We start from the raw sequence: 26,506 nt of genomic DNA, 5'->3' as shown, positions 1-26,506 counted from the left end.
GGGCTGATTTAATGAAGCGGCCTTGCTGTGGATGTGCTGTGTCTTGCGACACTGCTTCTGACCCAGGGCAGTGGACAGGGTGCAGGGGATGACCCATCATCCAGGAGGTGCTCAGATAAGAGGGGGGGTGGAGGGGTGTGGAGTGTATTCAGGGATGGAATGGGTGGAAATTATTTTATGCCTTTCCCTTTTTGGCTACCTCCCTTGTAAGAGGGAAAAAGCCTTGGTATATGTATGTCATAATTCTGTATTTTGGTTATATTCCACTAAAAGGCCTGTCCTGTGCTCAGATATTCGAAAAAGGCACATTTGAAGAAAAAATAAATCATTTATAAGAAAAAGTTAAAAACAAGGTCATTTTTGTAATCTGGAATGCAAAAGTAATCAAAAACACCTACTGAATTTTTCTTTTAAAACGGGAACTTAATGCGTACCAAAAAGGGTTAAGAGAAATCAGAACATGTCTATGTATATATATATGAAGCGCTCTTTAATTATCTGATGTGTTTTGTGAGTTTATATTTCATTTTGTTAAATCTTTGAATTCCTCTGTTAAGAATTCTTATTCTAAAATAAACTCTGCACCTAACAAAGTAGTGTACATCATCTTCAGGCAAATTTACATGTTTGCATATTAATGTAGTTAACTTTTTGATGGCTTTCCTCCCTGATTTTAGTGATTTCTTGCCATGGTAGCATTCAAATAATTTTTCCATTACTTTTAGTTGTTCAAACAATTCATTTGATGGTGTCATCAACTTTCCTTTTCTTCTACAAATTTTCCCAATCCATGTCTTATTATCAGGGTTTACATTAGTGTCAAGATATGAATATTTAGGAAATTTGTGGGCATACCTTAAACCCTCTGTTTCCATACTTTCCTCTAATTCCTTTTTTTCTAAATTATGCAACTCTTTACTTTCATCCTTTCTTTCGATATCATATTGTGAGTCAGAGGAGAAAAGCATTGCTGAAAGCATCAATTCTGACTCAAGAATGTCAATATCAGGTGTGTCACTATCAGTCACAATGTTCTGTCACAGGAAGTGGCCCCTCAGACAGGGAATTATCTCGAGTTATTTTTGTGATATTGTAGTTCCTCCCTACCAATTCACAGTTTCTGCCAAGAAGAAACAATCTTATTCTGTATTTCACCTGAAGTGGAGAGGGGTGTTGATAACAAGCTCCCATTTGTCTTAAGTAACTAAATGTGTTCTAGGCAGTCCTGATTTTATCTGTATGTTATATAGGTGACACCAAACTTATTCTTTAAGAATTCATAGTCCCAATAAAGACTGAGAGGATACAATTACTCCTTTCTGAAATGGATACAGGCTGTGTTTACCGCCAACTTTCATATTCCTTACAGTTTGTAACATGTTGTTTAGAACATGTGTTTGACTTTCCAAATACATGCCAAAACTAGCCCTAGACCTTTTATCTCCACGAGGTGTTTTGGCATTAAACACATCAAACCATGCATCAACTAAACTTATGAAATTAATTGTATCCTCCCAGTCCTTGCTCTTTAGAAGACCTTTCCTCCCAAAGTACTGAATAGATTTTGCTGTACTCTGTGATAGTAGTTGGACAACTAAAAGAATGTTCATACTTTTAGCTCCCTGTACATCAATATATTTGTATGACAAACGATGAATTGTTTTTAGGTCATATATACTTATCATTAACTCTAGTACTGCTGTTTGTCACCGTTGGCTCTAAATGTCCATCCAGATTATTCCTTATAAGTTTGATAAGGTGGGGAACATCAGCAAATACGAACACTGGGCGATTACATTCAAATGGGTTTAGGAAAGTACTGTTATTTACATTAATGTTCAACTGTTTCCACAAAGCTAAATTCTTTGGCCCTAGGTCACTGACAATTGCTACAACGATGAATCCTGCTGCTTCAACTTCATGAATAATGTTATCTAAGATGTTCTTTGTCATATCACAATCAAAATTGTAAAACACCAGCTGTTTCCACGGCTTCAATAACCCACTAAGCATTGCACACTGCACACTTTGTTTTGGTTCGTATATATTGTCATTTCTAGTGTCATATGACCAAGCTTGAGCAACTGCAGACTCATCAAAAGATAAAACACATATTCGCTCATATTCACACATTGTTGGAGCATGGTAAGCTAAAAGTTGGATGATATCACACAAAATTCCGGGTTCCACTACAACTTTTGATACCCATTTACTGATAGTGGCAGGAGGTGGCAGTGGAAATTTCCAGTGTTTCCTAAGGAAACGGTATGCCTTAGGGCTTAAGGTTCGTAAAGTAAGTGCTTTGCTAATGTCTTCCTCCTCCCACTTGAGTATGTGCTAATTTGATACAAAATACTGGGTTTGATTTTCTGTAAATGTTTTAGATAATGCTTTTGAAACATTTTCCTGACATTCAACTGTGGCATTATCCAATTCATTCCTTAATGTATTAATAATTTCCTGATACTTTTTTATTTCTTCACAATACTGATTTCTCTCTCTGGTAACTTTTCTCAGTCTTTTGTGAAGATCTTTGTTGTAGAATGACATGTGTTTAATGAACTGCAGTATCTTCTTATTTTTGGGTTCAGGTGATGTACATGTTTCTTGATAGTGGTGTTCTTCCTGTGGGAGGTGTGGCCTTGGATACACTTCACCAACTTCTTCAGGTGGGGCTGTAATGTTCAAGATATTTAATTAATATTAAAAAAAAAAAAAAAAAAAAAAAAAACAGACTTGTGTATTTACTATTACATGTTTTGACTCTTTTTAAATATATGCACAAAATCAACTATTCTTCACCATTGTTTTCTTTTCACACATGCTACTCTGTTTCCCACACACATCCTTCACCACAACATCTCATACCCATCCAAACACTCATGTCTTCAAGTGTATTACTACATTATTATTTAAATTGAGGAAGATTTGTTCACACAAGCAATGTGAGGGCTTACTACTTACTCGTAAGTTGACTTGAAGGTCCATCGGTGTGTGAAGTCAAAGCATCTTGGATGTGATGCTCTTGTAGGTGTTCTTCCTGTGGAGGGTGTGGCTCTGGGTGAACCTCAATGACTGTCTCACAAGCTGTAATATATAGGATACATTACCCAATTGTATTATTTTTGCTATATATACATATAGAAAACCAGACATGTTGTAGTGTAAAGAAGCTACTTACATCTAAATAGTCACTATCTGAAAACATTCTGTGTATATAACTATCATATCACCTCTTAGACATCTCCTCTCAAATGAAAACATATTTAACTCTTTTAACCTATCCTACTCTGGATGCCTCAATGCTTGTATCATCCTAGTTGCTCTCCTCTGAACTGCTTCTAACATATTTACATCCTGACTATAATGTGGTGACCAAGCCTGTATACAATAATCTAAATATAGAGGCCGAACATACATGTATGCCTTATATAAACTACGGACTACCAACTTACCTTTATAACTAACTCTTTAAATAAATCAATTCATGATGGCATTCTACCCATTAACAAAAAATAGCACCAATTAATTAGGCCTGGACCCATGATAGTTTACTTGTTACACAGTAAAGGAACTAACTTACTTGTTAATGTGGGTAGTCCAAGTGTAGGCACTGCTCATTTCTTGAACTTAATTTGACTTGGGGGCACTGGCAAACCAAGCAACTCATACTTCAAGTTTCTTTGAAAGACATTACTTTAAAAATGATGGCTGCATACATATCCAGATGACCTAATATTGTGTGTGCCACATAATTCAATCCATTTCTTTCAAAGTTTTTTAACTTTGGGTAGTGAAAAGAAATGTATATTTTTATCACCTTTCAGTCTAACGGCATTGCACTTCTGCACTATACAAACTGTTGGCATTTTTATATGTTATTTGTCTGCTTCGTTCCACACACTGGTGTGTGAGTGACTGACAGTTCTCGACCCGCGGAACCCTGGTCTCGATATTTCCGTTGACGTCATCATCTACCTGCGCAGTGGAGAGGTTTTCTGGCTCTCCCTCACCCCCCACCCCCCGCTAACGTACCTTATAGTATTCGTTTTACCTTGGGTTTACCCTTCTGACATTTACACACAATTCCCAGTCACGTAATTCTCTGCTTTCAGAGTTGTGCTTGAAATAAGAAAGATAATACAACACCCGCCCGCCTGCCCCCCCTCGCACCGCCACTGGATCGACTCTACTGACTCTCAAACCCAACCTGGGGAAAAGCAGGAACAGCTCAGGCCTTACCTGGGGCTAAACAGGAACGCACTCTATACGCGGGAAGTGAACTCTACTCACTTCCCATAAGATACATACACACACCTCTCACGAACATAGCCACGACCCACGCACAAACATCTACACTTACTTTTTCTTCACCTAAAATCCGCTTCCTTTCCAAATTTCTCTTACACTACATCTCATTTCAGTTTACCTCCCACTAAAGATTTTTCCGTTTTTCCACCTCTCTCTACTACTACGCCTCCTACCATTTTCTGAACTTTTGGCGATTCTAATTCCGGCGTCGGCGCCGCCGTCCAAGTTCCCTGTCCATTTCTCCCGAGCCACGACCACCAACAGCCCCTAATCGCTCGCTTAATTGCCCGGTGGCAATAGCCCTCTTTTATACACTACTATCTTTTCATTTTCTTACAGACATTCTTCCCCTCCCACGAAAACCGATCCCGCGCAAGCGGGTGATCTTACCTAGCAAGTCGCAGGGTATTCACTGAGCAACCGCCGTAACAGCAACATATCTGCTCACGCTTCGTTTTGCCTAGAAGAAATTCCCGAGATAATTCTCGTTTCCCTTGAGAAATCGTTCTGCCAGATGACACATGTCCCCCAGTAACTCTTCTGTACGACCACCATTGCCCCTGAGGTCTTAAAACTTGGCTCTGCCAAAGAGGGGGGAAAGCCTTCCCGGTATCGTACCACTAGTATACAACCAGCATAGAACGTGCAGTGCTTGGCCAATATCGCCAGAGATAGTAGCAGACCCCCACGACCTCCCGCGTCAAGACCCGCCCCCCGTATACGCTCGCGCATCAAGTCAGTATAATCAGTATATCGCTCTACAGTCACTACCCCCTTTGCCCATCACGCATAACACCAACACAATCACTAGGACACAAAGACGAGTTAGGATCCGGGACTTACGTCCCACCGGTAACAAACAATTACGCACTAAGGAACTTTGGGACACTCTAGCCAAACAGGATATTTACATACACAAACTTATACCACAACAGAACGCATACTTACTGATCACAGACGACACAACCACAGAAACACTATGTCAAAACAAAACAAAGACCTTTTCTTCCAACGGATACGACATTCAAGATCCCCCCCCCTGAACTCAACACCAACAGAACACTCGTCATAACACAAGTAGACCCTTACGTCACAGAACACACACCCGAGGAAATCAAACAAGAAATAGAAAGACTAAACACAAACACACACGTCACACAAGTCATCACACTTCCACGCACCAGAACAGCTAAGGTAAAATTTGAATCCACACAAATGGTGAAAGACTGCCTCCTCAATGGACTGAAAATGTTCTCACAATCATTCCCCACACATACACTCAAACAGGAAACATACGCATACATCCCACAATGTCCCAACTGCTACTCACTTGAGCACGTACGCAAACACTGCCCACACCTATTCCCATACATGGCCTGCTCCAACTGCGCATCCACTGATAGTCCAGTCAAAATGTGGCTGAACCTCAAACAAATTGCTAACAAAGGTTTTTAACTTGCATATTGGGCATGAATAACCTCTCTTTCAGAAGAAAAGAAAAAAAAAAAAAAAAAGAAAAAAAAAAAAAAAAAAAAAGTTTACCAAAATTAACCTTGCGGAAAGGGGGCCAACGGCCGCCATCTTTAAAATCCAACTTAACAATATTAAAATTTCGAGACATAAAATTCCTGACATTTCCTGACAAGTATGTCCATTATTCCTGACAATTACTGACAAAAAAAAAAAAAAATCCTGACAAAAAACCTTTATTAAATTAGGAGATAAAAAAAAAATGCATGAAAACCCACACAGGGCCCACCCCAAGCCAGCTTGACATTTTCTTGGTGTTTTAAATTGTAATGATAGGTAGCTATATGCTTAATAATAAACACCAGAGAATTACTAGCCCCTGCCATTGTTTTCATGCTTTTTTTATTTCTTATACAAATATGAATATAAAAGGTACAAAAACAGACCAAGTAGCCTTTTTCAAGGCAACAATTTTCACATTAATTCCTGACATTTCATTAAAAAATAGGTACAAAATAAGTACAATTTACAATAAAGGAATGGTCAGTTGGTCGAATGCTGGGGCAAGGCTCTTGCATAATCACCACAGAACAAGTTCATGAACGGACCAAAGAACATTTCTTGTCAAGAACTAGTCAAAGGTAACTTCATCATCATCAAGATCTGGCTGTGGTGAGTTGGTGCAGTGGAGGCCTTTGCAATTACCACACAAGTTTGAACAGTGAATGCCATGTTTCCTGCAACTGCATCTTGCTGTAGTACACCCTGAAGTACAGTTACACCTAATTATAGCCAACAAATTTACAGGACCAGCTGGCAAGTCAGTCTTGATTGGTTGCAATTTACCATCTGAAATTTTCCATCCCCACTCATCAGGTTTTAGCTGGTTTCTACCTTTCCGTTCCTGAATTTGGAAGTAAACTCGAAGGCTGTGGAATTTCGTAGCTGCTCTTGTTGGTGGCAATGATTTGGCCTCAACATACTTTGAGCTTTTTGCAACCTTTTCCTTAAAGCGCCTCAGTCGGAGATGATTGATGTTTTCCCCATCATTACCATTGTACAGGCACACTAAAGCCTTCTCCCCAGCTTCAATAACCTCTTCTGCACTGCTATCCTTGCCAAACACTTCTGTCAGTTTGAGGAAGTTTCTATTCTTCATCACCTTTCGAAGGGACGCTGCCTTCCCAATTCCATGAACACTGGATGTAGAATCACAACCCAGTAGTGCATGGATGAAAAGAATGTTGGAACAGACCACATCTCCCAAAGATTTCCTCATCTCTTTGATGTTCCAGACTTTCACAGTTTTTGCACTAGCCTTTGGTTGTGGCGTGAAGTAGATGTTGTAACCATCATCTCTATTGGCATAACATAGAAGGACCAATAGGTCAGTGTCATCTGCTATCGAAATGGTTTCTCCTGTCTGTGCCAGTTCTAGAGCAGTCTTCACAATCAATACGTCAGCGTCTCCAGATGCATGGACTACTTTACAACCTGCTTCCTCCAAACTCTTTCCCAGCAATTTGATGAACAATTGTTTCTTTTCTTGATTAGCTAGGAAAACATCCTTTTTTAATTTGAACACCATTAAAGGGGTCAGTGACACATTAACACCAACAGACCCCCCTGCTCGGCGTCGGTGAGTCGCGTCTTTAATGGATGGACCACTTTCATACCCATCAAAGACAATGCATGCTTTTCCATATCTAGTTGTGACATATCTGCGGTATTGGGCACAGATCTCATCAAATGTGTGACCTTTTTGCCATGGGAGGCATTGAAGTAGTGCTCCACCATCTAAGAGATACTGTGGATCTGAAGACTATGGACCTGATTGTACAGGGGAAGTCAGTTCCCATATTGCGTCTGCCAAAGCCGGTTTTTTTTGCCTCTTGCGGTAGTCCGAAAGAATCAAAAAGTGCAGGTGGGTAACCACAAAGCTTATACTGGAAATGTTCTTGCTGATGCTGAGTTGAGGTAGATAGCACACACAGTCTCTGGAATAGGAGTTGTGGATCAGTCTCAACTGCTTCATCTTTGCTGAGCGAAACTTTTGACCCAAGTGTAATTGCCTGATCCTTTCTTTTAAAAGTGTACTCGTGGACATCTTCTCCAACCATTGAAGCTATGATTGCCTCTCCTATGGAGTTTGTTCTGTCCACTTTCACCTTTTTGTCTCCAGTTACTCCACTTGAAATGCTGTGAATGGACGGATATTCCGTGAAAGGGTCCTATGTCTGGAGGAACGCAAGGAGCTTCCATGTATCCCTCACATCTGGCTCTTTTCTTGCTGAAGTAGCCTCTTGGTGCTGGTCACTAGTGCCATAACGAATGCCTGCTAGTTCTTGCATTGTAAACTTGATTTCAGCGCACTCTGGCAGTGATAGCATCCAAACCAATCGTTGAATTTCGTCCATTCCTCTGCCATGAGTAAGACCTCCAGACGTCTTCATGCCTCTCATTAGCACCTGCTCAATAACCAGATCCGTCGACAAGCCAGTCCAGTAGCGATCACTCCGTCTAATCACATGGAATCTTTCAGAAAATTTCTGGTACACTTCAGGATGGCTTTTTGGTAGCCCCTCCATTTGCTGCAAGTACAATTAGACCGACTTTGCATATAGGATGTGTCCTGCTGCAGCAAATATTGGCAGCATTTTCCTTACAGCGTCAAGGTGCAATTCCCAGTTCCCGGTGCGCTCTGCCTTGATAAACAATTGCAGGATCTTCACCATATCAAGGTATTGAATCCACAATTTTGCTGTTCGCTGGTCAACCATCGCATCCTTCACATGGTTGATTCTCTGGGCAATCCTGGTCACAGACTCTGATGACAGAACATTATCCAATGTCTCAGTCCCATCAAGGAGACCTTTCAATAGCCCCTGAGCTTCCTTCAGGTCTTCATTTTGAGGAAATGACTCTTCTGCATCAGTGTTGGGTTGATCATCCTCAGTGACATGTGAAACTGGCAAATCATAGGCTTTCGCTAACAAAATAGCTCTGAGAGCAGCATCAACTAAGAAGTGAGCACGAATGGCTCTTACAATTGCTTTGCCACTTAGCATGTGCTTGACTGTGTTTTCAGCATACACAAGTTCAAAAAGTTCTTGCAATCCAGAACCTGCCATCAAATGACCAATTGACCCCAGCAAGCTCATCTGTGTATGGAGCCCACCAAGTCGCAAGACATATGATTTCAGGAGACTGGAACTAGGCTGTGACTCGACTATCATCATTGCTTTGTACCAAAGTGGCTGATCGAATGTTAGAATTGGTGTAATGTTGTTTTTCCTGGCTAAATCACTAATGTAACATAACGTTGAGTACACGCAGGTTGGGTTACCAGGGTCCATGTCGATCATTGACAAAAAAACTGTGGCTGATTTCCCAGGATATGTTCCTTTGTGCACTGACTGCATAAGGCCTGACCATGTGGGTCTGGACGGATGTAAAATTAGTGAAACCTCCCAAAGGATGTCAACATTAGCAGTGGAATCGACAACTTTCTTGGCCCAGAGCTCTTTAAATGTCACTGGTGGTTTGTTGGTGTGCTGTGAATCTAGGTACTTGATGTTGATCCTTCCAACCCTTATTATATCTTCTGAAAGGACCTGAATCCTTGGAACTGGTTTTGCTTTAACTTTCCCGGGCGTAAAAGATGCTATGATGCCCATACCGTGGAATGTGTTGAATCCATCAATACTCCTTACATTATGGTCCACATTATCAGCTACGAACTGCACAAATTCAGTTTCAACAGGGGAGACAGTTTCAGCGCCATGAACAAGAGCAGCACTTCTTTCGAATTTCTGGAGTTCCGAGTAAGATGAAGAGAAGCCATGCTTATTCAGTGTCAATTAAGAGCCTCGATCCAAATTGGTCATGCATTTCCACTGCTAAACCAAACTGCAAAGGTGCAAGGAGAACTCTGGGTCTAGCAGCCTGCATTATCGCTTGACCAACTGATGCAAGTTTCAAATTGTCTTCACCTGCAAATATCTTCCTGAGAAAGATCAACAATGTTTTAGGAACATATTCAAGAATCGCATCCTGTTCAAGATCATTCTTAGACGGGTAATATTTTTAACTTGTCTGGATACCTTTAATGTCATTCTTGATAAGCTTGGCTGCCGTCTCTATGATTCTAATGGCCTCTGATTCTGAATTGTCTGTTGAGCGGCTCTGTGCATAGAATTCATGGAGAATACATTTTGCTGTACTTAAGAATGTAACATTATGTTTCCCATTAATTTCAGTCACAATGATTTTGTCTTTGGAATGTTCTAGCAATCGAGATTTCATGTATGAGAGACTGTATGGTTCAAAGGCAGTGTCCTCGAGAATTTCCTCCATTTTTTTTAACAAGATCGACAATGGTGAGTTGCTCCTCGTCATTTTGCTGCAAATAATTAGCAACTTCCAGAAATGCCTGCTTTCTCTCTGAATCCTCTGGTCTACCAAGGTTTTGTTTCTTAGAAGAATCAGCAGAAGAGAATGCCTTAGGAATGTTTTTATTGGAATCAAAGTTTGCAAAACATGTTCTGTGATAATGTGCTTCTTCTGAAACAAGGTCAGCTACATAACCTATTCTACCTTTAACAGTGGATGCCCAGCCATCATTTTTTTGGACTTTCTCACAAACTTTTAACACTGTCCTTAAATTCAATAGTTTCTACATGGGAAACATCAACACCTCTTTTCTTTCTATCAGATTTTGCTCCAGAACAACAAAAAAGACAATGTTCCTTAAAGTTAAACACACACAAAGAGCGGTTTGCACAGGATGGCATTTCATCATGGGTGGACCTGTTTTTACGGTCAATTTCTAAGTATTTGGGGTTGATCCAACGCTGTCTGCATTTCTTGTGAAGACGTTGACCACTCTGAATTATGATCTTCTCTCCACGTTGTTCAGAAGCTCTGTTAATGGAATCGATTCCCTTCTGGCTGACGATGAATGTTTCTTCATTACTGGACAGTTCATTGTTGCAAATAGCACACTTGTCAGCATCCATAGTTATCGGTACTTCACTTTGGCCAACCTGAAATTAGAATATCACAGAATAATAAGCTCCTGCAGTAATACATCAAAAGAGACAAAAATAAGGCATAAGAAGTTATAATTATATTTAACTTTATGAAAACTGTTGGTTTTATCCAATTTCACATTGCTACATTTGGTATTTTTGAAGTATTTTGGTATTATATATATATATATATATATATATATATATATATACATATATATGTATATACATATGTATATATATATATATATATATATATATATATATATATATGTATATATATATATATATATGTATATATCATTAAAATGAATGGCAAGCTTGTTATGACAGAGCTTCTTGTCGTATTTTTCTCTTTCTTAGAGTGATCTTGCCTTCTGTAGGCAGTAACCTTAATAAATCTCCGTATGTCATGTTGTGGAATAACATACATAATCTATAAATAAGCCATATATATATATATATATATATATATATATATATATAATATATATATATATGTGTATTTACCTAGTTGTACCTAGTTGTATTTTACGGGAAGGGGAGCTATGCTCGTGAGGTCCCGTCTTCATATCTCATTTTATCTAAACTATTTTTAAATTCATGTATTGTTTTTGCACACACCACTTTCTCATCTAACTTGTTCCAACTGTCTATTGCTCTGTGAGGAAAGCTGTTCTTTTTCAAATCTCTTCTATAGTTGTCTTTTTTTATTTTCTTTCCGTGTCCTCTTGTATTTCTGTCATCCCATTTTATCAGATTCTCTCTATCAGTAATTTCTATGCCTTTCATGATTCTGTAAATAGCTATCAAATCTCCTCTCTCTCTTCTTTGCTCTAGTGTCTGTAGTTTAAGTTTTTGTAGTCTCTCTTCATATGATAGTTTTGAGAGTGTTGGTGCCAGTTTAGTAATTGCTCTTTGTATTCTTTCAAGTTTTTTTATACATTTTTTTGTACTTGGTGACCATATCGTTGCTGCATATTCCAATCTTGGTCTTATCAGGGTGATTAGGATTTTCCTCACCATTTCTTCATCCAGGTATGTAAATGCCACTTTGATTGTTCTTATTAAATTATAAGTTTCTCCAAAAATCTTATTTATATGTTTCTCAGGTGACATATTATTCATAACAATGACTCCCAGGTCCCTCTCATTTTCTACTCTTTTTATTCCTTCTTCTCCCAAATTATATGATCCTGTTATTCTGTTTTTGCTTTTTCCAAATTCCATTATACTACACTTTTTTGTATTGAACTCCATCTCCCACTTCCTACTCCATTCTTGTACTTTATTTAGATCTCTCTGTAGTGATTCACAATCTTCTTCAGTTTTCACTCTTTTCAGTAATTTTGCATCATCTGCAAAGAAGCTCATATAGCTTTCAATTCCTTCATCCATATCATTAATATATATAGCAAACATTATTGGGGCCAGAACTGTTCCCTGCGGGACACCGCTTATTACTTCATTCCATTTTGAGTGCTGATCTCTTATCACTACTCTCATTTTTCTTTCTTGCAAAAAGTCTTCCATCCAATTTAGCAATTTACCTTGTATTCCTCCTTCATATTCTAATTTCTTAAGCAACTTCTTATGTGGTACTTTGTCAAAAGCTTTTTTTAGGTCTAGAAATGCACAATCAGCCCATCCATCTCTTTCTTGTATTATATCTATTAGCCTTGAATAGAAACATATTAAATTGGTGACGCATGATCGTCCTTGTCTGAATCCAAATTGCCTTGGATTTAGTACGTTGTTTTTTTCCAAGTATTTTACCCATCTACTTTTGATAATTCTTTCACATATTTTTGCTATTGTACTTGTTAGAGAGACTGGTCTATAGTTGGTAGGTTCTTCTTTATTTCCTCCTTTATATATAGGTACTATATTTGCTTTTTTCCAATCTTCTGGAACTTTTCCTTCTTTTAAGGAACTGCTTATTATGCTATGTATTTTGTCTGCCAGTTCATTCCTACATTCTTTCAGAATCCAGTTTGCTATTTCATCTGGCCCATGCGATTTTCTGACATCAAAATTACCCAAGTGTGTCAATATTTCATTCTTCGTTACTTCTATTTCTTCCATAGGGGGGACTTTTTCCTTCCACTCAATCTCTTCAGGTTGTATATTTTCCCTTGTAAACACTGATTTAAAATGTTTGTTCATAATTTCTGCCATTTCCATTTCCTCAGTGTATTCAACTCCTCCTTGTCTTAATTTCTCCAAGTCTTGTTTGTTTTTCAGTTTATTGTTTACAAATCTGTAGAATAGTTTTGGTTGATCTTTACACTTTTCTATAACATCTTTTTCATATTTTCTTTTTTCCTCTCTGCACTTTTGTACATATTCATTTCTATAACCAGTATATATTTTCCATTTTTCAGGTCTTCTGTCTTTTTTCCATCCGGTCCAGGCTTTGTCTCTTTTGTCTTTTAACTCCCTACAACTTTTGTTGTACCAGCATTTTACATATTCTTTTTCTTGTTTTTGTCTTGGGACATACTTTTCCACTCCTTCTTTGTAAATTTTTGTCAAAATATTCCATTTCTCTTCCACTGATGTTTCTTCTTTGTATATTCCTTCCCAGTTTTCTTGTTGGAAGAATTCTCTTATTTTATCAAAGTTTGTTTTTTCATACATCATTCTTCCTTTTCTATATTGTTCATTTCTTTTCATATATTTTTCTTCATTAAGTTCCAGTTCAATCAATATGTGGTCACTTTTACCTATTGGTGTTTTATATTCAATCTTGTCCACTATTCTAGGTTCAGATGTAATTATTAAGTCTAGCCTCGATGGTTCTTCTTCATTTCTATACCTAGTGTTCTCTTGTATCCATTGTGTCATTGAATGGTCAGTAATCATCTCAAGTAGAGCATTTCCCCATGAGTCATCACCACTCTTTACTGTCATTTCTTCCCAGCAGATTTCTTTGCAATTAAAGTCGCCCATCATAACTATTCTTCCTCCGTCTTCCATTATTTTAGTTAATGCTATCTTTGTGTCCTCTAACATACTTTTATGTTCACTCTCCTCCCATGAGGCTGTTTTCGGAGGCACATAATTGATCACAAATTTTCTGCTCTTCTTATCTCGGTCTTCCACTTCTATCATAATCATCTCTACTGTATTCTTTCCATATATGACACCTTTCACGTTTATATCCTTCTTTGTCAGGAACATAACTCCACCCCCTTGTTTTTTCTCTCTGTTTCTAATCCAATAATTGTATGTATCATATCCTACACTGTTGGGTGGTAGTGGGCCTTTTAATTTTGTTTCTACAATTCCCATTATGTCCGGTTCTTTTTCTTTCAAATAATCATTCAGTTCATTCAATCCTGTTATCAATCCATCTATATTTGTGTAAGACACTCTTAGTTTTCTGCCACTTCCATTGTGTTCTCTGTTTCCCTTATGTTTTTCTTTAGTATGTCGAACTGCTTTATTTTCATGTTCACTACTCTCCAATAGAATCTCTCTTTCTCTGACTCCGTTCTTTCCTCGTTTTTTGCCTTAGCTTCAATTCTTTTCTGCTTTTCTGCCTCTCTTTCCTCCTTATTCATTTCTCTTTTTATCCATACCTTTTTATATTGATCATTTGTTGCTAGTTTCCCTGTCTTGGATAGAATTTTCTCTGCCGTTGTTTGTGACCTGAATTTAATCTTAATTGGTCTGGTCTTATCTGTACTATATTTTCCGAGTCTGAATTTTTCCTCAATTTCCTTTATAATTTCTGGTTCATCTTCCTGGACTAATTTTAATAAACTGCTTACCCTTTCATTTTCCTCCTTGATTCTTGCGGTTCTATCTGGGTTATGTTTCTCTTCCATTCCTAATATAATTATACATTTCTTTTTGTCAGCTAATTCTCTTACTATATTCTCCTTCTGTCTCATCACTTTAATAACTGAGTCTTCATTATGTTCTTTCAATTGCTGTTTGACTATGTCAGTGAATGAAACCTTATTCCCTTCTTGAGTTATTCTCCAATTTTTAGCTTCTGTAGCTATTTTCTCACTGTTTTCATTACTATTCTTCTTCAATTTCTCATTCTCCTCCTTTACATTTCCTAACTGTCTTTTTAGGTCCTCTACTTCTTCAGTTAAGTTTCTGTTAGCCTTCTCTAGTTGTTCCAACCTTTCAATTCTCTGGAAAATGGAGTCTACATTACCTAACTTACGTTCCAAGTCCTCGATCACCTTATCAACTCTCTCCTCTAGTCTTATCAGTCGGGGGGGGGGGGTTGTGTCCCCCCCACCCTCTTTAAATCCCTGGAACATATTCTCGTCACTTTCTACTGTATTGCTCCTCTCTATACTTCTAATCTTTACATTTTTATTTGCCATTTCGTCATCCGGTGGTCGTTTCATGTTGACCTTACGCCCGTCTGCCTGGGCCAAGTCCTCCACATCCTCATTTCCTTCCATTTCCCCAGCAATCCCTCCCCTTCTCCTCTTTTCCTACTTACCTACTGCCTCACGAGCAATTTCCCCCCCCCCTGCAAATACAAAAAGGCACTTCTCTTTGCGTTGGTATCCACAATCTGCACTTTTCTTCAGAGCGTTCTTCAAGCCGTCCGTTCGTTGAAAGTGTGTGTGTGTGTGTGTATACTATATATGTATATATATGTGTATACATATATGTATATATATATATATGTATACTATATATATATATATATATATATATATATATAATATATGTATATATATATATATATATATAGTATACGTTACCCACTAGCGGACAAAAGTCACATACCAAAACCCCGACATCGATTTTTCTCGACACATTTTCTACGAATTTTCTCGACACCGTTGACCCCATTCCGCAAGGTTAATTTTGGTAAAAAAAAAATATCCAAGTTAAAAACCTTTGTTACCAATTTGTTTGGGGTTCAGCAAAAAAAATCAGCTAGATTGACTATTATTTGGCGGCTTTCTTCCATTCGGGGCATGAGTGGGCGACGGCCACGTGATTGCCCGAGCAGTTGATACACTTGAAGTTCGTTGTCGGGCAGCTCCGATGATCGTGTCCTTCCTCAGCACACTTCGAGCAAACCGAGGTCTTCTTGGTGCATGATCTTGAGTTGTGGGAGTAGGAATAGCAGCGGTAGCATTGGTGCACCGCTACGTATTCCTCACGTCTGATGTTGCATGGGGGAACTACGAGGTTGAATAGACGTAACCCTTGAAAGAGGGTCGCGTCGGCTTCCTCCGTAGTTCCGAACGTGATCTTGAAGATTCTGTTGCTGTTGCCGAGCTTGGTGACGTTGGCGGTGGTGATGAAGGTGTGTTTTTGAGTCAATTCGGTCTGGATTTCTTCCGCCGTACGATCTCCAATCCAAGGCTGGATTCTGCGGCAGAAGACGGAGCGTTGAGCTAGATGTTGCGGAGTTAGGACCGGAGCCAGTCCAACTTCTTTCAGGGGCGAGTTCTTCAGGTTGAAAATGGGTTGGAGGTGTTTTTCGTTCAGGGTAAATACCACGTAGCCGTCAGCCGTTTCAGTCAGTCTAGTTACCGGGATTTCCATCTTGTATAGTGTTGTTAAAGTTTTTTCATAGGAGGGTTTTGTACTTGTAGCCGCCCGTAGGCGGACTTTAGCACTCATAGTGTAAGTGTTTTTATGATGTTATGATATGAGGAATGATGGCGGCAAGAAAAAGAGATTAAAAAAGAAAAAAAAAAGGATGGTAGAGAAGGGGGGTGGGGAGGTTGTGGTGTCACGATATTATATCTACCTATGCCGGTTAAGCAATTGTGGATGTGGGCCAGCGTTGAGTGATGGGGAGATGTTGATGGGAGGAATTCTTGATGGAGGTACAGCGGAGCGGAGCGTAGCAAGTCACCGTGACCAGTCCCAAGTCAGTCGAGTCAACGGCGGAGGAAGATAGGATTGGTAAGATAGAGGAGAGGGGGATGTGTGTGCAAGAGGTAAGGAGGAAATGGAAGGAAGTTGGAGTTATAATAGATGTGGGGCAGACCCACTTGCTACCGTGATACTATTTCTTATATTTGAAGTTTGTGTTGAGAAGCTAGTGCCTACGTGTTTTTCGGTTAAAGGCTGGTCCATCTTCTGTAGGATCGAGATGTTCTTCTTCTCGAGCTGTTTTTGATTGTGTTGGCTGTTATTTGTTAGTTTTTGTATTATTACTTTTTTATAATAAAAAAGGATACGACTATTCTTGCCTATTTATAGGTTTTTGAATTTCCTAGGGGTATATTCTAGTCTTCCTTTATGTGTTGTGACGGTGAATCCTATACTTCGTATGCTTTTTTTTTCATTTCAATGAGTATGATTTTGTTTTTCCCTTGGGGATGACGGCTAGTGAGTTTATTTGACTTATTTATACATACGATGTTGGGGGAGGGTAGTGACTCCTATTTGCCATACTCATTGATTTTAGATGATATCACGTGCGATTGGTCTCGCACGTGCTATCATCTTTTTTAATTAACAACAATAATAATAATGGTTAGTAGGGTTAGTAGAACAATGAAAGGTAGTGATATGTGTTGTGTTTTTATTGTGTTGTTTGTGTTTAAATTATGTATTTTGGTTCGGGTGGGGGGCCGTTTATAATGGGGGACTCTAGGCTACCAGTTGTGATCGTGTCCGTCTTCTGTGTCTATGTCTTCGCTGTTTTGTACTAATTTTGGGTTTGCGATTGTGAGTCTGTTCCATGTTCTGTAAGCTAGTCTGTAGAGTCTTGTGTTAAGTGGTTCAAGTTTGTGTTGTGTGTGTAGTTCTTCTATTGTGTTAAGGTATGGGGGTATGGAGTGTGTGGCGAATCGAAGTGTTTTGTTTTGTACTGATTGTAGTTTTTGAAGTTGGCTTGGTTTTAGTGTGATAGTTGTTATTGGTATGTATTCTAATTGTGAACGTACAAGTACTTTGTATAGTCTTAATATTAGTTTGGTGTCTAGGTTTCTGAGTCGTCTTAGTGTCTGTAATGTTTTTTCTGCTTGTAGTTTCCTGTTGTTTGTGTGTGTTTGTAGACCTCTGTTTCCAAGTGTTCGTCCTAGTATTTTTATGTTTCTTTGTTTGCGAATATGTGTGTCTCCTATCCATATTTCTGCTGGTTTCTGTGTTGATATGTTTAGTAGTTGGAATTTTGTTGTTTGTTTGTATTTTCCATTGTTGTCCATATGTGTTTATTGTTCTGCTTGTTTTTAGTGCTAACATTGTTTGCTAACATGTGTTGCTATGTTTAATAGTTGGAATTTTGTTGTGTTTGTATTTTCCATTGTTGTTCATGTGTGTTTATTGTTTATTGTTCTGCTTGTTTTTAGTGCTAACATGTTTTTGCCTTTTTTGTTTGGGTATGTTATTATCTGTGTTAGGTCATCTGCAAATTGTACGTGTGTGACTCCGTGTGTCGGGTTGGGGGTGTCGTGTGTGTAGAGGTTGAATAATGCTGGTGAAAGGATGCTTCCTTGGGGGACTCCGCTGTGTATGTTAAAGGGTCTTCCTGTATAATGATGTATTCGTATTTGTGCTTGTCTGTTGTCGATGTAATTGCAAAGTATTCTTGTTAATATGTCTGGGAGGTGTGCTTGGTGTATTTTGTATTTGAGTCCTGTGTGCCATATTTTGTCAAATGCTTTGGTTATGTCTCGTGATACTATGTTACATCCGTGTTTGTGTCTTTGGCTTATGGCTATTGTTTCGTATAATGTGGCTATGGCTGTGTGTGTTCCTCGTCCTCTTGTAAATCCATGTTGGTTTTCGTTTAGTAGGTTGTTATTGTGTAAGTGTTTGAGTAGTCTTTGTAATAGTTTTTCTAGTATTTTACCTGGGACTTCTAGTAGTGATATTGGTCTGTAGTTGTTTATGTCTGTGAGGTTTTTTCAGTGTTTGGGTATGAATGTTAGTGTAGCTGTTTTGAATGTGTCGGGGAAGTATCCCATGCTGAATGTTTCATTGAAGATTTCTGTGAGTAATTGTAGTGTTGAGTCTGGAATGTTAGTTAATGTTATTTTGTTTATTTGTGATTGTCCAGGTGCCTTGTCTTGAAAGTTCTTTATTATGTGTTTGATGTTAGTTAGTGCAAAGGGTTTTGTGAGTGTGTTGTCTGGGTCAAGTCGTCTCATGTCAGCTAAGCTGTTAGGGGTAATGTCGTCTTGTATTTCTTGTACTTGTGCTGTGATTGTTCTTTCGTGTTCCATGTCAAATGTTGCGTTTTCTGCTGGTGTGATTCGAAATATGTTTCTCCAGTGTTGTCTGAATATGTGTTCTTGGTCTTTGTCTTTATGTATCTTGTGGTTATTGTGTATGATGTAAGGGGTGGTGTTAGTAGGTGTTCCTGTTAGTCGTTTAATTTGTGTCCAGAAGTATTTGGCGTCCTTGTGTTGTAGGTTTATCTTTCGTATTTCGTTGTTCCAGTGTTCGTCGTATAGTTGTTTGTTCTCTTCTAGTAGTTGGATTTTGATGTCGCGTAGTGCTTGTTTTGCTTGTGGTGTCCATGTGCCGGTAATGTGTGCTTGTGTTTGTAGTTGTTGATATTGCCATTGTAGAAGTTTTAATGTATCTGATTGTCTTGGGTGTGGTAGAGTTTTATGTTTTGTTTTGGGAATATGTTTGTCCATGGCTTGTTGTATCATAGTGTACCATGTGTTGAGTTTGTCGTCAATGTATTGTTTATTTCGTGTTGTTCTTTGTCTTTGTTTGTCATATTTGGTTCTTTCTATGTCGAGTGTGGTCTTGAATCCTATCCAGTCTGCTTTGTGGAATATGTATCTTTCTGGTGTAGGTAATGTTATTGGTTTTGTTGCCAGTGTTAAGTGTATTGGGATGTGGTCTGATGTAGTTAGTTGTCCTGGTGTGATACTGTAGTTTAGGTGATGATGTCTATTTGTTAGTATTATGTCTGGTGTTCCTTGTCCGTTGTGTGTGATGCAGGTGGGGAAGTCTGGCCCTAAGTGTGTTAAGTGTCCTCTCTGTATCAGTTGAGCTATCTGTCTTCCTGTGGTGTTCGCGTTGTATCCTAATGTGTGATGTTTGGCGTTGTTGTGTCCTAATGTGTGATGTTTGGCATTCATGTCTCCTAATATGTGTACTGATAGTCTTTTCCTTGTTAGTCTTAGTATGTCATCTATAGGGAGGAGGGGGCGTCTGGGAGGTAAGTATAAGGTTGCTATTATAATGGGTCTTTGGTTTGTGTCAATTTGGAGTGCTAGTATTACGTCCTGAAAGTCGTCTAGTATTTTGTGCTTAATGTTATGTTTGATGGCTATTGCTATGCCTGCTTGTGCTTGATTGGTGTCGTTTCTTTGGTGTACTGTGTAATTGTATATTTCTAGTCTGTCAGGTGTACCTATCGAGTTCAAAAGTATAATGTCTGGTGTTGTTATGTTGTATATGTTACAAAGTTCGTTCCTTCTGTCGAATGTCCACTGTATTATGATGTGTTGGATGATGTGTATTTGTTCCATAGTGTTGAGGTAGAAGTGTGTTGTAGTTGTTTATTCGGCGTTGTGTGTCCAGTGGTGTTCGTATTCTATGTTCTTGTCGTGGAGGTCGAAGTGTCCTTGTTTGAGTTTGTTGAATTTTGTTTCGTTTACTCTTACTATGTTGTAGTTGGTTATGTTTATTTTGTTTGTGGCTATTTTTTTTAATTATGTCTTTTTCTTGTTGTTGTCCTGTGTATATTATTTTGATTCTGTGGTTGTTGATGAGTGTTTTTTGGATGTTGTGTGTGTGGGGTCTGTTGGTATCTGTTCTGTTTCTGATGTTACAAGTTGAAGTCCCAGGCTGTTTTTTTTGGTTTGGTACTCGTTGTTTTTTGTGGGGGGTTAGTGTCCTCGGTGTTTGGTGCTCGTTTTTGTGGGGGGGGGGTTAGTGTCATCAGTGTTTGGTGTGGGTCTCTTCAGTGTTTGTTCTCAGGGCTGCGGAGTCGGAGTCGGAGTCGGAGGTTTTAGCTAGAGTCGGAGTCGGATTTCTAAGAGTACTAGGAGTCGGAGTTTTTTTTATCCGACTCCGACTCCGACTCCTTAAGTCCAATAATATTATTTTTTTTTTAACATGGTTTCCCTGTTTGGTTTTACCAGTTGCACAATTTAACAGTTTTTGTATGGTTTTGCTTTTATTTTTGGAGGCAATAGTGAGTGTGTGCAGTGTATATGTACACTAAGTGGTCTCTCCAGATGGAAACAAAAAACAATCTATCAATAATAATAAAAAAGAAAAGAAAAATACACAATACTGACAAGCTATCGTTGTCAGTCTGGGTAAAAGTGTTTGTGGTCATGTATTTGTAGTTGTTTCCTGTAAGGAGAGTGAAACTATATATATATATATATATATATATATATATATATATATATATATATATACATATATATATATATACGGGTATATGAATATATATATATATATATATATGTATATATATATATATATATATATATATATATTCTTGCAGGCAGACGAGGTTAAAAGCTATTGAAGATTCATTTTTGATTATCTTCTTGCGTATAGTCTCTATACGACGAATAGTTGACTTATCATTTTCTGTAAGTCTGTTTAGGAGATCTCTTATATTGGCCGACGTTTCGGAACTCTCTTGTTCCATCTTCCAGGGCGAAACGTCGGCCAATATAAGAGATCTCCTAAACAGACTTACAGAAAATGATAAGTCAAATATTCGTCGTATAGAGACTATACGCAAGAAGATAATCAAAAATGAATCTTCAATAGCTTTTAACCTCGTCTGCCTGCAAGAAAATATCCTACCTGGCTACACAAAAATATATATATATATATATATATATATATATATATATATATATATATATATATATATATATATATAATATTTTGTACTATACTGCAATGCTTTTACTTCAACATAAATAAACATCAATTCGTGCTGCCACCATGTGACGGCATTGTGTGCTACTAGTACTAACTAATGTAAAGAAACAGCTGCAGATTCTGCCTGAAGCAGTGTCTCCCAGTGAATTTACTTTTCCTTCATTTTCGGTAGTTTTATCGCATTTTCCTTTAATAGAAATATGCTAGATTATGATAAAGCTACTTCAGAATATGAAAATCATACATTTATCAAAGAAATTTAGTGGTTTGAAATATACGAAAAAGAAACAGGCTACTGATCATGGTTACTAGTGAATACAATAGGCCTACAAGTGAAGCAATGAAAAATAGAAATCAGAGTAAAGAAAATCACGAACCATTTTAATCTAATTCAAAACTGATTATGCTATAAAGACAATTGCAAATTAGGCCTAAGTGTACCAGATATTTATGCTTTAACTCATAACCATAATTCTATCTATCTATATACATTAGGATTTTTCACCCTTATCAGGAAGGTAGCCAAGTCATATATCATATATCCACTACGTATGCACTATGCACGTACGTCTTCATGTATGTAAAAGTCAACGGAAGTGCCCTGAGATAAACTTTGACCAGTCTCAGAGGCCAGATAGGAATGACATTAGAGCATATGTCACAGCATTTGATGATGACTGAAAAGGGGAGGAACAACAGCAGATATGAACAGTGTGCACAGGGGAAGGTTGTCTCTCTCTTTCCTGAACTGATTCCTGGTTTTTATGATAACATGGTGAAATCAATTCTGCAGTAAGTACTAAGTAGGGCATCCTCCATTAACCTTTCCTCATCATGATTTGTCACATTTTTCCTAGTTACTGGTTACTAGTGAATACAATAGGCCTACAAGTGAAGCATTGAAAAATAGAAATCAGAGTAAAGAAAATCACGAACCATTTTAATCTAATTCAAAACTGATTATGCTATAAAGACAATTGCAAATTAGGCCTAAGTGTACCAGATAAACTTTGACCAGTCTCAGAGGCCAGATAGGAATGACATTAGAGCATATGTCACAGCATTTGATGATGACTGAAAAGGGGAGGAACAACAGCAGATATGAATAGTGTGCAGAGGGGAAGGTTGTCTCTCTTTCCTGAACTGATTCCTGGTTTTTATGATAACATGGTGAAATTAATTCTGCAGTAAGTACTAAGTAGGGCATCCTCCATTAACCTTTCCTCATCATGATTTGTCACATTTTTTTCCTAATATTGTGATAGAAGGTTTATGACATTGGACATATGAAATAACAGATGATTTTTTTTTTGGGGGGGAGGGGAGGGGCACAAAGGAAAAAGAAAATATCTAGCTTGAAGTGGCAACTCTGCCATGACAGATCTGAAAGTGCTAATAAGCTGGTAGATGATCATGAGCATAAATAATACCATTATATATTTAATATATATATGTTTATACGAATATACGTGCTTGTGTGCATATACATATATAAAGCTGGTTGAGTGTATGTGTGAGCATATTTATCATACAAGTGAATGTTTCACGTAAAAAATAATATACATGAAAAATATAAAATGCTTGCTGAATAGGTGTGGGAGGCTGGTAAATGGATCTGCAGAATAGATTTCCACATAGGGGTCAAGGAGTTAAGGAGTCGGGAGTCGGAGTTGGAGGAATCGAAGGAGTCGGAGTCGGACCTTATACCATCTGACTCCGCAGCCCTGTTTGTTCTGTTGTCTCCATTAGTTCTGTGGTGGTTATGTTGGTAGGTGTTATGGTGGTAGGTGTTATGATGGGTTTGGTGTAGTTGCTAAGTGCTTGTGCTAGTAGTTTTGTATTTATGGCTTGTGGGGGGATTGTTACTGTAGGGAGGCCGTTGGCTTGGTATACTGCATTGAGTGTTTTCTGGAACGTGCCTGGTTCTTGTGTATCTATGAGTGTAGCTATTGTGATGGCTGTGTTAATTGTTGTCATGTGGTGAAGTGATGTGGTCATATTTGTTGGTGTAGGGAGGAGGGCGGGTTTTTGTTGTGTGGCAGTGGCATAAGTTTGTGTGGTGGTGTGTGGTTGTTGGTTTATCTGTCTGGTGATTTCTTTGCCTTTGTCCTTCTTCTTGGGGCACCTCATTGCTACGGCTGGGTGGTCCCCTTCACAGAGGCACTACTTAGTTATAGCGCAGGTGCATTTGTCTTGTCTGTGTTCTGTGGATGCGCAGTTGGAGCAAATCTTGTATGGGAATGGGTGTGGGCATTGTTTGCGTGTGTGTTCGAGTGAGTAGCAGTTTATGCATTGGGGTATGTATGTGTATGTTTTCTGTCTGAGTGCGTGTGTGGGGAATGATTGTGAGAAAATTTTGAGTCCCTTTAGGAGGCATTCTTTCACCATTTGTGTAGATTCAAACTTGATTTTTAGGACTCTCTTGGTGCGTAGGAGTTTAATGACTTGTGTTACGTGTGTGTTAGTGTTCAGTCTTTCAATTTCTGCATTTATTTCTTCTTGTGAGTGTTCTGTGACATAGGGGTCGACTTGTGTGATGACTAGTGTTGTGTGCATTGAGTTCTGGTGGGTCTTGGATTTCGAGGCCGTTGGTGTTGAAAATTGTTTTTGTGGTTTTCTGGCAGAGTGTTTCTGTGGTCGTGTCGTCTGTGATCAATATGAATGCGGTGTGTAGTGTGATGAGCTTTTGTATGTAGATGTTGTTTTTGCCTAGTGTCCCATAATTCAGCTGTCCGTTGTTTACCATTTGGACGTAAGTCCCGGATCCTGACTCGACCCATTGCGCCGAGCGTAATGGGTTAGGTGTCCTCGTGTTCTAGTGTTTTTGTTTGTGTTATTCGTGTTGTGTAATGGGGTGGTGATTGTGAAGCGATTGTTGTAGGGGCGGGAAACGTTAGTTATCGGTTAGTTAAGTGGAAAAAATCTCGGCAGCTACACTGACAATGCCGCGAGCATATACGGGGGAGTGGTTCTCGGCGCGGAAGTTGTGGGGAACGACTACTATCGCTGGTGATAACTGGCCAAGCACGCACGCGTCTATGCTGGTTGTGCTTAGTAGCACGAGACCAGAAGGGAGGTTTCCCCCCTCTATTACAGAACAATCCAAGTTTTAAGACCTCAGGGGCTATGGATTGTCTACAATAGAGTTAACGGGGGACATGGGTCATCGGCAGAGCGAGTTCTCAGAGTGCTAGAATTATCTCAGGTACCGGAATTCTTCTTGATGGTAAACTTTTGCGTAACGACGTTTTTATGCTACGAGGGTTGGGCAAACAGTCTCGACCAGGTAGAATAGAATAGAAAAATGGCGATAGCGAAGTGAGAAGGTGTGGGAGCAAGAAGGGGGGGGGGTGATAGGTGAAGGTAAAGTTCAGAAAGTGAAGGAAGTGTGAGAGTGATATCATGGGGCGGACCCACTTGCATGGTAGTTTTGTTTCACGTTGATGATCATCCTAAGCTCACTGACAATAATTCTCTAACTAGCTAAACAACTAGTAATAATAATAATGATGATGACATGTAATGAAATAGTAAGGTATGAAGGAAGCACTCATTTGACAGTATAGCTATTGGTTTATTTAAAGTCGATTGTAGTTAGAAATGTGTTTTATTTAATTCAATTAAAATTCATTATGAGTGCTTCCTACATTTTGCATATCTTATGGTTTGGTTTAATGGTTTAACGTCACACACTCCCCCCTATCGGGAGGCTAGGACGGTGCCCCTTGCAGAGGGCTTTGTAGCGTGGAATTTAATGAACCATGCCCTTGGTTCAACTTCGCTGGCGGCAGGATTCGAACTGCCCTCACTACCTTCGCCGCAAGTAACGACGCCTTAACCCGCTCAGCCAGCGAGCTTCCTATATCTTATGATAGGTAATAAATATTTACATGGGTTGGGAGCAGGTGTGACTAAGTATCGGCAATGGGCCGTGAACTGATTCAAGTTTTAAGTAATTTAAAGTTTTTTATTTTAATTAATGCTATGATTGATGTTGAGTCGTGTCATACTTGCTCTCAATTAAACTTATATGTATATTTGTTAATTTTATTTAATTTATTTTATTTTATTTTTCTATTTTTTTTTTTTTTTTTGTAGGAAGGTTACGAGTGTTTCTTATTGGCTAATGTGGCATGTGAAGTTTATTATTATGTGATGCAAGTTAGTTATACACACATATCCTGTGGATATGTGTGTTTGAGTGTGGCATGTGCCTTATGAATTCTTATATTGAAATTACTTTAGATCTAACATGCATAATCTTCCTTTTTTTTTTTTTTTTTTTAAAGCTAGGGGAAAGTCCAGGGGCTCAACCAAGAATGGTTTTGCGTCTAGGCCAATATTTGTGGTCTTGTGTTTTTTTATTGCTTGGTGGGGGCTGTGATAGAGTTGTTGTTTAGTGTGGTGATCCAGGCTTTACTGCTCAGTCTTATTAGTTGTGCATGTATGGTTTCTAATTTAGTTGTCTCGTGAAGTTGTTGTGTTGTTTCTAGGTAAGAGGGTTTGTGTTTTAGTATTCTATGTATTGTTTTGTTTTGTAGTGTTTGTAATCTCTTGATGTTTGTAGGTGTGCTTGTGACTGTAATTATGGGTGGGTATTCAAGTTGTGGTCGTGCTAGTGTCTTATATAATTGTATTTGTGTTTTTGTGGAGAGTCCTCGGAATTGTCTTAGTCTGTTTAGTGTGGTTTCTGTTGTTCATATTCTGTTTTTAATGTGTTTTTTTTTCCTTGTGTTGTTATGGTGAGACCTAGGATGTGTGCTTGTTTGTTGTTTGGTATTGTAGTGTTATTGATCTTTATTGGTGGTGGTTGTCGAGTTGAGATGGCTAGAAGTTGGAATTTTTTTGCGTTTGTTTAAATTTTTCATTGTTATTTG

General features: G+C 38.5%; 1 protein-coding gene across 1 annotated transcript in view; it reads right to left on the bottom strand.

Moving 5' to 3' along the window:
- Positions 1 to 360: 360 nt before the first annotated feature.
- The window catches only part of LOC143022678 (uncharacterized), a 107,859-nt gene continuing 81,713 nt past the window's right edge, over positions 361 to 26,506 (bottom strand). Inside the window, exons 3-4 of the mRNA XM_076181010.1 lie at positions 2,965 to 3,087; positions 361 to 2,675 (exon numbers count right to left, since the gene is read on the bottom strand). Coding sequence (XP_076037125.1) covers positions 2,338 to 2,675; positions 2,965 to 3,087 — 461 coding nt within the window. The 3' untranslated portion in view covers positions 361 to 2,337. The remainder of the gene's footprint in view (positions 2,676 to 2,964; positions 3,088 to 26,506) is intronic.

Source organism: Oratosquilla oratoria, unplaced genomic scaffold (genome assembly GCF_046742065.1).
Source record: "Oratosquilla oratoria isolate Oo_2021 unplaced genomic scaffold, ASM4674206v1 SCAFFOLD137, whole genome shotgun sequence".
Taxonomy (NCBI): Eukaryota; Metazoa; Arthropoda; class Malacostraca; order Stomatopoda; family Squillidae; genus Oratosquilla; species Oratosquilla oratoria.
Note: the sequence above shows the minus strand (reverse complement) of the source record. Positions and strands in the feature narration are given on the sequence as shown.